This window comes from Triticum dicoccoides, chromosome 2B, assembly GCF_002162155.2.
Source record: "Triticum dicoccoides isolate Atlit2015 ecotype Zavitan chromosome 2B, WEW_v2.0, whole genome shotgun sequence".
In the NCBI taxonomy this organism is placed as follows: Eukaryota; Viridiplantae; Streptophyta; class Magnoliopsida; order Poales; family Poaceae; genus Triticum; species Triticum dicoccoides.
Window position 1 is genome coordinate 671,204,879 of NC_041383.1, and position 15,494 is coordinate 671,220,372.

The 15,494-nt window shown below is 42.0% G+C and overlaps 1 protein-coding gene across 1 annotated transcript; it reads right to left on the reverse strand.

The window, feature by feature from the left end:
* Positions 1–622: 622 nt before the first annotated feature.
* LOC119365517 lies at positions 623–14,138 on the reverse strand. Its single transcript, XM_037631156.1, has 14 exons — positions 14,017–14,138; positions 11,934–12,470; positions 10,688–11,827; positions 9,860–10,184; positions 9,013–9,268; positions 8,707–8,923; positions 7,784–8,133; positions 7,105–7,626; positions 5,378–6,578; positions 4,918–5,271; positions 4,441–4,678; positions 1,547–4,116; positions 1,337–1,452; positions 623–1,181 (listed from the first exon to the last, which is right to left on the reverse strand). Exons 1-14 carry the CDS (start codon positions 14,095–14,097, stop codon positions 857–859), a joined length of 8,232 nt encoding a protein of 2,743 aa, XP_037487053.1. The 5' UTR covers positions 14,098–14,138; the 3' UTR covers positions 623–856.
* Positions 14,139–15,494: the final 1,356 nt, after the last annotated feature.

The window sequence follows — 15,494 nt, forward strand, 5'->3', positions numbered from 1 at the left end:
GGTGCAGACGAGGGAAGGGGCCTACGTGACGAAACTGCAGGCGAAGCCGACATCTCGACAATGGCCCTGTTTGGATCCATGGGTTAGAGTTAGTTTGAGTTAGTTTGGGCTTAAATAGGCCTAAAGTATTCAAATATGACGGCTAGTTTGAACTAGTTGCATCTAACCCACCCAAAAAAAACTATTCCATCTAAAAGGTGCTAATTGGAGCTAGTTCTCCTAGTGCATTTATTGTCAATCTAACTCTGTCATCCAAACACCTCTTCGGCTAGAGTTAGTTCAAGATTAGTATCCAAACAGGGCCGATGTGATGCCATTGATTCAGCCCGTTTCACCAACGATGCGATGCCAACAAGCACGAGGCAAGTGAGGGTGATCAAGATCTCCGACAAAGAGTAAAGCTCATTTTAGACCCAATGTGTCTAGTTTTAAGCTCGTTATAGTGACAGTGATGTTTAATTATACTAATTGCAGTGTTTAATTGTGCAATGAACCATGTTTTACGTAAATCGTTCCGGATATCTGAGCATCCATTTTTGGGTATGTTGTAAAAGCAATAAACGTTTGGATCTTCTCTTTCCACTATCCATGATTGGTTTGGGCAACCAAATTACAGGTACGATGCTGGAGATGCTCGCGCTATTTCGCGCGAGAGAGATGCTCGTGCTACTTTACAACGTTCACCGGAGTCAGAACCATCTCATCCTTCCCAGAAACAAAATGCAGAGCCACTAGCATCCATCCAAGTCAACAACGAGCCCCTGTCATACGTTGGTTTTACAGCCATGGTACAAAACAAGTTTCTCCAATGCAGGTGGGATCCGGAAACTACACCACGCGCTACAGCTACAGCGGCTCACTTCCTGCCACGGCCTTTACCTTTCTTGGATTTCTTCTTGCCCTTCTGCTTCTGCGCCGCCTTCTGCGAGGTCGAGGCGGCGGCCACTGCTTCCTCCTTCAACGATTCCGCCTCGTTGCCTCCTGCCGTGTCAGGCTCACTGTCTGAACATCCGGTCCATTCGACCACTCCGTCAGTCTGCGGCTGGACATTCCTCCTGTCATCTTCTTTCATGGACGCCCTTGCCGAGGACAGAAAGCTGATGACCGTCTGCAGTTTGTTCTCACCATCTCCCAATTTCGAGTATAGATCCTCCAGAGTAAGACAAGCTGTCTTCTCCATCCTGCGCAAATGGAAAAATTTCAGAAGACTTTGGGGATGGTCTAGTCATGTTTTACAAGATGTCACTCATACTTTATTATCTACTACCAATTGCAGTTCGGCATTTATACTGCCATTAAGAAATTTATAGTTAGCCTTAGTTTAACATTGGCTTACCCGGCAATGCGCATGATATCTTCCAACAGTTGTGCATCAACCTTTCCTGTAAAGCCTGTTTGCTCCATCCATCGAACAACACTTCTAAAGAATTGAATAATAACCCTTGCATCTTTCTGCAGAATATCAGCTTTTAGAATAACTTGGCAACTGCGAAGCAAGGAGACAAAGTGAAAAAAAAAAACAAGCACCATAACATATGAAACTCACCTGGCCTTCCTTGTTGGCTTGAAAAGCCTCAAACTTAACCCAGAAGGGAGTATTCTCATCACTTAAATCTATTTCACTTGTACTCTCCACCTTATTGGCTGGTACAGCCTTAGGAATGTTTTTTTTACCATCAAATTTTTCTAGCAGTGCGGCCTCTTCCTTTACAGAACTTGCCTCTTCAGGACGAAGAATAGCCATTACCTTCTGAACATGACCCAAATCCTCTGTGCTAATCATATCAGCATTTATGTTCTGAAAGCTTGCTATATCTTTGGGTGGACCCATAACTACCATACGATCTCCGATTGCAGCAAGTGCATCAGCAAGCACTCTTCTGAAGTTGCCCCTGGTGCGAGACCTCATTTGCAGCTGCAGGACACGCACAATCTTCTGAGAGAATTCTACAGGTAAATCCTTAAAGACTCCATGCTTCAGAAGAATATTTGTGGCCTCATAGCAATTCCCCAGACCATCATGAGTTAGGATCAGTGGATAAAGTGTAACCACTAGTCTCAACAGGACTGCAGTGTATGAACAACTAGGAGTTGAAGTCTTCTGTACCCACTCCCAGAGCGTATTCTTGTTTTTCAAGATACTCATAATTGTCTCAAATATGAAACGCCCTGATAAGAATGTCATCTCGTCAAGATCGGGGTCTGGGCTCGAATCAGATACCAGGCAGGTGTCAAGGTAAACCTTGCTGGTACGGCAGTCCAGCATATTGAGAAACAGAGATTTTGTGCCATATATACAACCTTTCTGTAGAAGGTACGATGAAGCCAAGAAACCAAGGCACTCCATCAGACCCACATAGCATATTGGGGATATGTAGTCCAGTTCATTCCTCCAAGTCACATCATAGAAGGTAGAATTAAGAGCAGTCCTAAAGTTCTTGATCAAGTAGGATCTATCAACACCAGTATCAAGAAATCTCTTCAAATGTCGGAAAAAATTTGCCCACTCAGAATCATTGTCGAGATACTGTAGTAGCCTTGAAATGAGTGCATCATCCAATCGGGCTGCGTGAAGCAGAAGCATGGTCGTCCTCCCAAGATGCCCGTAAGTCAAATTTTTATTTCTTGGCCGAAGATTTGCACCAAGGGAATCAGCAATCAAACAATATGAAGCTGGTGAGTCAAGTATACGCAAGAGGCTCCTCGTTGCCCCATCTCTCCAGACAAGAAAAACTAACTCAAAGAAGCGACGCTCGCACAGAGCAGAGAAGCTTCTTAACTTCATGGTACTTTTCGGCATACTGAACTCTGGTTCTTCCAAAAAGTTAGCTATCTCTTTTATGATAAGGGTAGTTCTCACCAGGGCATATGAAGATGCCGGATTTGGATAAATTTGAACAATGGTCTCCAACTTCTTAAGTACACTCAAACCAACAGAAGACAACTCATTCATCAGGAAAGACTGAGCACATGAATGACACTGAAGGACATCCAGCCAACATCTGTTGCCATCTTGCTGCAAAGAATTTCTGCCTGCATTAGAGAGCCAACTTGAATTCGTGTTAAGCACGACATATCGGACATCTTCGCCATCTTTCCTCAACCCAAAGTACTTAGAGCAAAGATCTTCATACAAAACTTCATTATCATTTAATTCTGGACCATCAGTGTGGCGAAGATGAGATAGTACTTTCATTATGATTGACTTCCAGTGATTCCAAGCATACGCTAGAGTTTGGGGTGATATCTGGTTACGAGCAACCATATCATTACAACTACTGTCATCTTCAGATCCTGGTCCTAATTCCAAATTATATTCAGAGGCTTGGGACTGAAGATGAACATCAAGAATCAAACGGGAAGCAATAAATTCAACGAACAAGTTTCCACATTTTCTGCCATCAAGCAAAGTGCAACTTAAACTGGGAAGAGACCTATTCATATCTGACAGTGCATCAGCTTCCAGGCAAGAAAAGCTGTAGAAGCACTCAGAGACCTTCTCTGCCATCTGTTTGGCCCTTGCAAGCAACCCTTCCTTCTCTGTGTATCTTTTGTGAGGCCACCCTCGACTGTTTGAAGACCAGAAGGAATCTACAATGACATTGAGTAGGAGAAGCCTTGCTGCATCCTCAAACAGATCTGCCTTCTCGAGCATGTCTACCTCCAGTAAGACATCTCCTTTATGCCTTGCCATTCCTGCAGCTTCAAGGAAATTACCCTTTTCCATCTCTAAACACAACAGTTCATCAACAAGATTTCTAGACTTTAAGAATGCCCGCACATGATCCATAGAACTGAAAGCCTTGACAAAATTCATCATATGCTTTATGTCACGGCACATAAAATAATGTTGAGCACAATTTTCAAGATACGTCTTTCTGATTGCAGAAACCTCCAAGGATTTTGAATTCTCAGGTAAATGGTCCTCCAACTGTTGCAGGAACTGCAAGCCAAGATTGAATAATTGTTTTCCTTTGGAGCACATCAAAAAACATTTGGTGTAACATTTAGCTTTGAAGTACACTTCAGCTGCATCTGACCAGCTTTCAGTCATGGCAAAACAGTCACCAGCATCCTCAAGTCTGGAAGCACCACATTTTTGCATATAGACCATACCTATGGCAGTGCAAGGAAAATAGTGTTTAGTCAGATAGAGCTGCGTGGAGAGACTATCCATATGAAAGCTACAAACCTGAGTAAATGCTTAAAAAATTGAAGACATTTGCTTATACGGTACTCCCTACGTCCGAAAAAACTTGTCCCAAGCTTGTTCCTCAAATGGATGTATCTAGCACTAACTTGGTGCTAGATACATCCATTTGAGGGACAAGTTTTTCCGGACGGAGGGAGTAACTCTTTAGGAACAACTTATTTGATAAACGTTATGGAATAAAAATTCTCGTATGGATACAGATTGAATATTATGGAGAATTAGCAGACCTGCTCTTTTGTAGTCACCTAATTTGATGTAGCACGTAGCAGCTTTCTCATGCATGCCTATGGACTCGTAGATTTCTGATGCTGTTTGCAATTGAGCGTTGCCCTTCTCCAAATTTGAGGACATGGCACGTTCAGCAGTTGCTACAAGCCCGGCAGCTCTGGCCCACTTCTCTCTGTGTGTATCACCAGCTTTTTCAAAACACATCGTAGCCATTTCAAATTGCCCTTCATTGAATAACTGCAAGAAAAAAGAGCAGCTCTAAGAAATATAAGGTAAAGTTGTAACAACTTCGAAAGAGAAGTGCGCTAAAGCTGTAAGCAGACATGCAAAATTACACCTCTAAAACAGTTCCAGTACATAGACCAATTGTTAGACAAAAAAAGGCCCATGAATTTCAGGAAATTATAAGGTAAAAAAAATAATGCATATAGCAAGGTAAATTGGCTTCCCACAGCAAACAAGTAAAGAATACTAACTTTTGTTCCCCGTAGCCTCCAATCATCAGCACTGCTTCCTGTCTGCATTGCTTGAACAAGGGTAGAATCAAGTAATCTAACCTCTACAAGACACAACTTCTTCCAGTAGTCAAACATTGGTCGACAGTAATCATCTGTATTCTCACATATCCACAGCCTTTGCCTAGTGCGTGTGATTGCAACATAGAGTTGCTTCAACTCTGAGCAGAGAAGATGATGCTTGCTTCTGTCGAAACCTGGATGAGAGATCTGTTCAGATTGTGCTATAATATCTTTATATTTCATGTAGCCATACAGAACTCTCCATTTGTTTCCTAAGGGTGAAGAGCCGAAAAAGTTGTACAACAGCACATCCTACAAATGTATTCAAATTAAGTAAGAATACTCAAAATCTTATAACATGACATTTAACCATTTTTGGCAAAATGTACACAAATTTAGTGAACTTAGATGCTCATACCTGGAACTCAAGGCCCTTACATTCAACAATGGTCAAAACAAGAGCTTGTTTACCAACAAGATCAACAATTTGTTTTTTGGTAGCATCATCACGAACTAATATGACTTGCTCAGCACCAAACCCATGCATGCTACCATGCTTACTCTTGATTTCTCCAAATATAGTCATAATTGCATTTTCATCATTATCAGACTCCAGCAGCACGGGTGCTTCTCCATACACAAGCCCAGTCTCTGGATTAAGCTTGTCAACACTTGACGGGAAAAAGAAGTACAAAAGGCTCATGATACTTTGTGCCATGTGAAGGATGCCACAATGTGTGCGGAAATTTTGAGTAAGCTGGAACATATCAGAGAGTTGGACTTGTTTTCCATGTTGACGTCCTTGATTAAATGCTTCAGCTTCTGAGAGAAATGCAGTATAAAAAAGTGAACGGATATCTTCAAACCTGAAATCGATACCCCTTGCTATGGTCTGTGCAGTGTCACCAGCAAAAAGGAAGCCTTCCTTGAAGTTCCTGCAGACGTACTTAAGAAGTGCTATTTGTGCCATGGTTAGATCCTGCACCTCATCTATGTAAACAAAGTCCAACAGATCTCCATTGTAGCCCTCGGATACAAGATTGATGTGAAGGCTATTGACGAAATCTGACAAATCAAACTCTCTGGCAGTGGATTTCATACTCTCATAATCAACAAAAATATTGTAAATCCTATCTCTCTTCTCACTGTTCAGAGATGAAAATCTTTTATCTGAGAGCATCACATAATCTTGTCTTCCAAGCTTGCTGATATAAGGACTGCCTACTTGATATCTACCCTTTATATGAGAAATTATTTCAGTGAAGACAGTGGATGCGTCAAGATTCTTGGTCAGGTCTGCATTGAAACGAGGCCAATAGGCAGCAGCAAATTTCTCATATGTAACTTCCTTCGATTCGATAAAAATTTGCAGCGTGTGAGAGTTTGAATGCCCTCTATCAATGCTAGACTGCAATTCACCATAAAACACATGAAAAAATGATGTCCGGCATGTTCCATCAAGCATCATCAAGAACTTCCGGTATGTTATAGTAAGAGGGTAGTGTTCATGAGGTAGATTGCTAAAATTGTCAGGTATATCTGTAAACTCTTCCTGGTCATCAATGATGTCGTGCATCTGAAGAATGCTAGACTGATCAGAGGCGTCACCAGAGCCAAACCTACAGGGTTGAAATAACTTATAGGTAATATGCAGATCATGGTTGATATAATCATATAACTCATAAAAGAATCAGTAAATGTCTTTTGAAGAGTGTATTTTAAAAATAGGAGGAACTTAGCGACTAAGTATCATTTGAAGAGTGTATTTTAAAATGATGAACTTAGCGATTAGTAATGTGGGTGCATGCCCAGCCCAACCAACCATGTCCAAGGACTCATCTAGGAAGTAGAGCTCATGGTTGTCGTTTCTTTTAATACAATGCCACAAGGGTTAGTCCCTATAAGTATAGTATTTTTTTATAGTTATTCAAGTATATCAAAGAGGAAATGTGCTTCATATGGATAAAAATGTTAACACTTGAAAGGGCATGACAAAGGAAGAATCTAAGGAGTTTACAAATACAAATAAGTTATGTACAACTTGCACACACATTTCCGTCCACTTTAAATACATATACAAAACTAATTTCGAAAATGGTGAACATGTGTAAACTTCTAAATAGGGCTCTAGTTCAATAGACTTACCTTTTAAGTCCAGAAATGTGATTTTTTATGGCTGAACACAACTTCGGGCTTACAGTGATAAACACTTGTTTCACAATACTTTCTCCTGTGTCCTTCACTGGCATAATATTTCTGTCATCAAGCCCTGATAAATCATCTCCATCCAAATGTAGACCTTGGGAGGCAATCAATGACTGTTGCTCTTTTTGAATCAGTTTCATTGTCAAAACAGTTGTTTTTCCAGTGCCTGACCTCCCAAGTATAAAACTAGTGAGCGGGAATTGGATTATCACCTTCTCTTCATCAGTCAGTTCAAAGGGGATATCGATTTCAGAACCATCAGAAGCTGTCAGCAAATGTTTTGCCACTCCAGATGATAATGAGTAGAATTTCATAAGCAAGAAGCTTTCGCGGACTTTTGAATTTTCCATGGCATGTGATGCATCCACGACATCATGCTCTTCCTGAGCATCAACTCTGCAATCCTTCTTATAGCGAATAATATCATGCTCAACATCCCAAACCATTGGAACCTCCAGTTTCCTACAATCCACCAACAAAGGAGGCAAAAAATAAGAAGAATGTCTACAAGCAGCCCATTCATAAGCATGACCATTAAGTATTGAGAACAGTTCATTTTCAAGCATTAAAGGCAAAAGTAGGAACAAAGAATAGCCCAATAACAATGAACAGCACATACCCAAGTGTGTGCACTCTTCTGCAGTGATCTAGGTAATCATCTGTGTACATGGAAAAGAGGTTCTCAAGGCGTTGAACAGTTCTTGCAACATGTTGTTGTGACAGTAGGTCCCAAATTCTTATTATCTGGATATACCTTCCTTCACTTTTCTCCACGTCAGTACTCCAAATAAGATAAAGGTCTCGGATCTTGTATACTTTTGCAAGATGGGAAACACCAGGTACATCAAGGTTCTTAACTGTTGTCCTCCAACCACCTCCAAGCTTGATAAGCTTTTGGAGTATTTCCCTCCTGAGCTGTGATGATTTTAGCTTGGTGAAAGACTTTCTAAACTCGTCGCTAACAATGACCTGTTGAATTTGCCAGTACACGAAATATAGTCTGAGAAAGAATGAATTCAAGAATATATCAACAGGTGTGTTCTTATAAAAAAAAGTTAGGAGATTCTCAAGATGGTCTGTAATCTATAGAAAAAACATATATTGACATACCATCGTGCAAAGTAGCATAACATAGACAAGCGAACCAGAGGGATGATTCCAAGAAGTAGACACATTTGTTCATGACCACACAAGAAAACCACATAATATAAAGGAACTGTATATTCAGTGAACCCAGTACTCCCTTACAACAAGCATGAGTCTTATCAGACTAATGCACATACAAGTGTTTGCATTTCGTACACTACATGCACATAACCAAACCAAATTGATCTTTTTCTAGAGCATGCGTTCAAACATGCTACAAAATGGCGCAAAATGGCACAGCCACCCAAGGTGAAGCCAAGCCAACCCACAGAGGAAAAAGCTACAAACAAAACTACTAGCAAAAAGAAAAGGAGGAAAAGAAACACACACATAGAGGGAGCGCATGGAAGTGTGATAGAAAAAATCAAACTGACTAGACATCACTATGTTACTTACCTTCCATCTGGTATTGCTGAAAACCGCCGAATCGGCATTAAGAAGATCATCAAGTTCATCAAGCTCTTGCTTTACTTGCAAAACCAACTTACATATGGCCGCATCATTAGTGGCACTGAAAACACAATTACGTCTTTGAGCATCAGCAACAAGGTCTGTCCAGACAGTTCCACTTTTGTATAGTGTATGAGCATTACCAACAATCCAAAGACAGTGCCTGCATCAAATAAAGCATCCATGAATTATATTATCAACATGACATGCTTTAAACAGTAATAAAACAAAGGCCTGGAAAAATTTGCTTACTTTGCCCTGGTAAGAGCAACATTTGTTCTTTGGTTATCAGCAAGAAATCCAACAACTCCTCTCCCGTTGGATCTAACTGTTGATAGTATTATTATATCATCCTCTTCTCCTTGGAAACCATCAATAGACTTGACGCGCACATGAAAGCCATCACATGTGTCATATTTTTTGCCAAGTCTACCTTTAATTGCGTCAACTTGAGAACTATACGGAGAAACCACACCGATGCTGAGCCCTTTGCCTGTACTTTTCCAACCTGCCGAAAACACTAAACTGGTAAGTTTATTGATCTTTCAGGATCGATTTTTTACAAGACTAATGAGAGAATACTCTTTAGCAAACTGAAGTTGACTCTGTATTAGCTAAAAATTGACATCATCGCTTTTTCACTCTGAAGATAAAAACAAATACCTAAAAGTGGGTAAATGTAGTGGCCAACAACTCTAATAGAGCATGATGTTGACAGTTATACGGAATTGAATTTTCATAAACCCAGATTGATGAAGTTAACACATCACAAGATACAAGTAACAAACTGGATCATTGAACACAGATTATTGCAGTGATCATCTTTATATCAATGAAGGTTATGCAACATGTTATACAAGAAAGGAAGATTCTAAGCTTCTAATGTTGCATGTTATATCAGCCAAGTAGATTCATACAGAAACAAATTAATACTCCCTCCGTCCGAGCTTGTCCCTCAAATGGATGTATCTAGCACCAGATACATCCATTTGAGAGACAAGCTTGGGACAAGCTTTTTCGGACGGAGGGAGTAACTACCAAGCAGATAGAGGCAGGATATCAAGGTTGCGAGAAAAGATAGGGACCAAATTGGACATACATTTAAAAATGGTTTGGATCAGGTGCAGAACAACAGCAACTTCAACCATGTTTCTTCGACTGTTTCCTGTGCCTTCCTTGTCTTCTCTTCCATCCGTGACATTTATAAAAGTGTAGCTACCAAATGGGAGGCATGTATAATCCTTGTTATAGCTAGGAGACAGGACATTTGAACCATCTAAAATCTTCCTCTCATAAAACTGAGCATTTGGAAACGAGCTAATAGAAGGATTCATGCGATACTGTATATTCAGCAAATGTTTATCAAATTCTAGCATAACCAATCTCCCAAAAAGACTTGTACCAAAGCCAGCTTCTTTGCATACCTACAGATAAACAATGAAAGGTAAGAGCTATGATTATCATGAACAGATCCAACTTGTTTCCAAATGGAAGGTAAGAACTAAGATTGTCATGAACCAATCTCCCAATAAGAACTATAGCAAATATCCCCAAAAAGACTATAGTACCAAATCCAACTTCTTTATAAGCCATTTGAACTGGTGTATGCATTGCGTTATCCATCCAATTTAAAGGAAAAATTATAATTATCCGATGCAGACATTTCCATGTTTAGTTAACTTTTATGGTCTGAATCTTCATTGAATTTGCAATGTGAAAAACATAGTATGGTAAACTTTTTTATATAACAATTTATATTAGAAAAGACGTGCATTCATGAGTGTGATTACTAGTGTTGTAGACAGATGCACCAATTGCAAAAAAAGGCATTTTATTATCAGAAGTGGATGTTGTTGACAACTGAACTGATGACTATGGAATGACAGTATGACAACATACAGTATAAAGAGGGTAACATGAAACTTACAGGACTTTTAACCATTGCACTGAGCTGACAGTCATCTCCTACCAAAACAACATGCTTCAACCCATCCAGACGTAATGGGATCACCAACTCACACTCCCGCACCTGAGCAGCCTCGTCAACAATTAAGACGTCAAGGGGTTCGATCTCCATGTGATGCAACCGATAAGAGCTAGAGGTAGTACAGAACAGAAGTGTAGCATTACGTATGCAGTAGCTCTGGAGCCAGTTTTTGTCTACTCCAGTGGGTAAATTAAGTGACTGTTGTAGATCTTTAAGCAATTTAAGGCATGTAGACCTTACTCCATCCAGTTCTTTCTCAATAGAAGATACAGGCTGTGCACAAACAGAGTTTTCAGTTGACAAACAACCAAGGCCCCTTTTCAAGCCCTCATCGGTCAAGTCTACATCGCACAGAAGGGCGCCAAATTTTTCCAGCATAGTAAGCAATGTAGATATATTTATGACATTACCACGAGAAAAACAACTTCCAGGAAGGTGAATCCACAAATTCATGATGCATCTTTTCAGAGCTACTGCTGTCACATCAAACTGCTTCTTTACGAAGTCCAGAAAGCTCACAGGATCGCTATTTCCTTCATCCTCAAGAAGCATATCGTAACGCGACACACAATCATCAAAAAAGGATGCCATTGAAGCTATTCTGTACTTCCATCCAGACAACGATGAAAAGCACTCAACAAGGTCGTCCACACGAAAATCCAAGAAAACTTCCTGAAGATCCTCAGTAATGTCCATATTATACTTGTTCCCAAACAGCAAGACATCTCCAAGAGAAAAAGGTAGACCAGTTTCATCAATGTGCTCATTGAAATCCTTCAAGTTTTGAAGGAAACGGGTGCAGACTCCAACGACAGCAACATTGGTGGGAGCACAAGTAAGAGTTCTGCATTTCATACACGCCAAAGCCCAGAGTAAAGTGCTAACAGTCTTGGTCTTTCCAGTACCTGGTGGACCCCATATAAGCTTCAAGAGGTTCTTATGCCTACATCGTACAGCTGATATCACAGATTCAATAGCATCCACTTGTGATTGATTAAGTTTAAGCGAAAGTAATTGCTCTGCCACAGAAGGCAAACAGCCCCCATCCCGTTGAACGCAGATACGACATACATCATCACCCTGCAAAAGACCCAACAGAGAAGAGCTCAAAAAGTTAAGAGACCAATTTATAGTGGTAAAGAAAAAGGGAAGTAAAACTAAAACACAACTATCCAGGTTACATTACCAAATTTGTCGGGGCTAACAGCGACTTGATTACTGTGAAATTTTTATTCATGTGTGTCTCAAAGGTAAGTGCTTTCCATATCCGTATGTTTGTCATGATATTAGTCAGAAATATCGCATGTCTGAATTTACTTAAGTCTTCTTCCAAACCAATATCCTGTTCAACTTTAACTCTGAAACCCTTCTGATATTCATCATCGAGAGAAACCTCAGTTACCATTGCCATGCAATATGTGACACCGTAGCGGTTCAAGTCTTCCGCAGCTTCAGGTTTTGAGCTAGACAAAATGAAAATATCACCATTCCTTGCCGTATATGCCTCAGTAGAAAATCCAGCACCATTGTCCCAAAAGTCCACATCCATGAAGTATAATCCTGATTTTCCTGCTTCCTCCATGGAAAGTATTTTCGACGAGGGTGCCTCATTGATGAGTTCAAGGCATGAGCATAGATCTGACCTTGTTTCTTCAATCAGAGGCGCGCGATACGATTGGAGATAGTGACCAAGCGAGTTGAATTTGCAGGGAATAGTCTCAACCTACATAAAAAGGTTACAGATGAAAATATGATTATAGATAGCAAAAGATTCTTTACTAATTGCTTGAGCACAGAAATGGCATGCAGTTAATTGGCACCCTTTTCAAAAAAACTGATGCTCCTCACACACGGGGGCGCGCACACACATACAAAAAGTAATGGAAGCAGGACAGCACTATGCAGTCAATTTCATCTATGGCAAGATCAAAGAAGGATAAAAACAGTTCATAAGTTTCAGCTAGGAGGTAGCCGTAATCAACCGCAGTCTGAAGACAACATATATACAACATCCCAACATATACCTCTGTAACATTAGAAAACCTGCCTTGCCACATGTATTATCTTGCTACATACAGTTTCCAGAATGCAACCAGGTCGATTATGCTACGACCACCATAACACTTGAAAAATTATCGTGCATTGTGGGCATAGCATCGAATTAATGTGTTGTTATTTTGAACAGCAGCGGGCACCATTATGAATCAGTTAGAAATGACACCAACAAGCAACGAGCAACATGCAAACTTCAGAAGAACGCAACGATTTGTTGATCAGAGATTGTCCAAATGTGCCACTGCACCACACTTCCCTGACGCGTGCGTCCAAATGATCAACTTCAGTTACACTACCAGCGACTAATCAATCAACAGATTTTGGAAACCCAGCGTGCATACGCTTGGCACGCACCGCGCGCTCCGGAGCCCGTATGTACATACGTAACACACAGATTCGAAAAAGAAATGGATATAGCTGGCAAGCACAGAAATGATCAAACAGGAACTAGCAGGGCCAACCGAGGGATGGATCGATGACGCAGGTACGTACCTTGAGCACGCAAATGGCATGCAACATATTCTGGCATCTTCTAAAAAAACTAATGCTAGCAGCCTGGCAGAACAGCGCTATGTGGTCAATTTGATCTAAGCCAAGATCAAGCAAGGATAAAATACAGGGCATAAGCTGCTCGTGTCCGTAATCAACCGAAGTTCGAAGACAGAACTTTTCACAGAACATAGTTACAGATCTGTGTCGCCGACATATAGAAACATGTGATAACTTATACTATCGTGCATCGTGGGCATGACAAATTAGTGCGTCACTGTTTTCAACAGCAGTGGACAGACACCAATTATGAATTACGAATCAGTCGCAGCTGGCGCCAACAAGCAGCAGCAACATGCAATTTCCTGGAGCGGCATGTGTTTGGCGAGCGCGCGACGGTTTTGGTGGGCAGAGATCGTACGAGCATGCCAACTGCACTTGCCTGACGCGTGCACCCAAGTGACAAGTTCAGTTGCGCATTGCTGAAAGCCAGTGCGCACCACAAGCGACTAATCAATCTAAGAGATTTTGGAAACCTAGCGCGCGCGCGCGCGCGCGCATGCACGCGCTTGGCACGAACCGCGCGCCACGGAGCCCGCGCACACATGCGCACAGATTCGAAAACGAAATGGCCGAATCTGGCAGCCGCACAAATCATCGTCCGGAACTACTATCAGCCGCAACCTCGGGATGGATGGATGGATGGATGGCGCAGGGAAGTGTACCTTGTCCCTGTAGAGGTCGTCGTCGTTGATCTCCTGGACCGTCCAGGAGAGCACCGCGTCCTCCAAATCCATCTCCGCCATGCCGCCCCGCGCGCCGTCTCCCCGGCCGCCCTCCCGCGCCCTAGCCGCTCACACCCGAGCGCGCAGCAAGCGGCATTCGCGAGGAGGAAGGGTCGTGCCGACTGTCGAGGACGAGGAGTCGTAGACGCGAGTCAAAGGCGACGGTGGGGCGGCTGCTGCTGCTGCGTGGAGAAAAAAACAAGGCAGGGGTGATCGATGGGACGTGGGAGGGGATGGGATTAGTGCTGCTGCGCAGGCAGAGATCGTTTGCTTCTGGGCGAAGATGCTGCGCCAGTGCGCCGTGGCAGGAGGCTTTTGCTTGGGGTTCCAGGAGGGAAAGCGTGATCAATGGGATGGGATGGGATGGCTCGGGCTCGGAAGTCAGGCCCTCTTTTCACGGGGAAGGTAAACAGGCCGGCGCGTGAATGGACTGCCGCGGAGGCGCACAGTGCGCGGAGTGGGGGAACTGCCTCCGGTTTTACCGAGCGGACTGGTGCGGTAAAATCGTCCGCCATGGTAAAATGGTACTACAGGTAAAACGTGTTCTCGGTCAGCTCTCGGTCCTCCTCTCTTCTCTCGCCTCGGCTGGCAGGGGCGTCGCACCGCGTGTTGTCAAGGAGGCTGTGGTGTGGCCGGCGACCGGCGAACGAGCAGGGCGGCGGACAACAATGGCACTGATTTTCCTTTTTCTGCAACAGGATTATCTTCTTCTCTGTGTCCCCTGTGATATAATGAATTTTTCTTTAACATTGCCAAAACAACGTTTTTTTTTTCTTACGTTTTCTTCTCGGTGCTCGCATTATTCCTGGATCTATTTCAGGATTCCGGCGATTTTCGCTCAGAGGGAGGAGACGTTCACATTAACTGCGAGGCGACTGTGTTGACTGCGTAAAATTTTAGGATGTTATACCGGCTCAGTCTCTTGGAGGTGCTTATAATGATAGAGCGTGCTTGCATGTCTGCGTTGATAGGATGAGTATATGCTCGTGTATATGACCAACTTTAATTATGTTGTGCTAAAAAAGACCGCACTAGATTATTGTCCAAGCATTGCAAAGTCGGCACGACTACGTAACTTTTTTAGGGGAACACAACTACGTAATCACCAGATTATTGTAATAAAGTGATTGTGTACCAGAAATAAACTTTAGTTGCCAATTGAATACATATTGGCTTAACAGAGAAAATATATTTCCATTTGGCAAAACAACAAGACATGAGGCAATTGAGGCAGGCTTTACAAGGAAAACCGATGGAAAAATCGTTAAAACAAGAAAAAGATGTGGGTGTAGGTAGGGGGGGAGGCAAAGAAGGAAATGTTAGACAAAGCTTTACCTAATTTTTAAGGTGGGAGAGATTTGATCTTAAATCTACTTGAAATATGACAACATATATATTTGGGATCAAACATATATAAA

Excerpts from the sequence above, each read along its gene's own strand:
- LOC119365517 (XM_037631156.1), bottom strand. The coding sequence starts at position 14,097 with ATGGCGGAGATGGATTTGGAGGACGCGGTGCTCTCCTGGACGGTCCAG. Across the intron at positions 8,924-9,012 it reads GTTGCTCTTACCAGGGCAAA|GCACTGTCTTTGGATTGTTG; the intron begins GTAAGCAAATTT and ends TATTTGATGCAG. Across the intron at positions 1,182-1,336 it reads GATATCATGCGCATTGCCGG|GATGGAGAAGACAGCTTGTC; the intron begins GTAAGCCAATGT and ends CCATTTGCGCAG.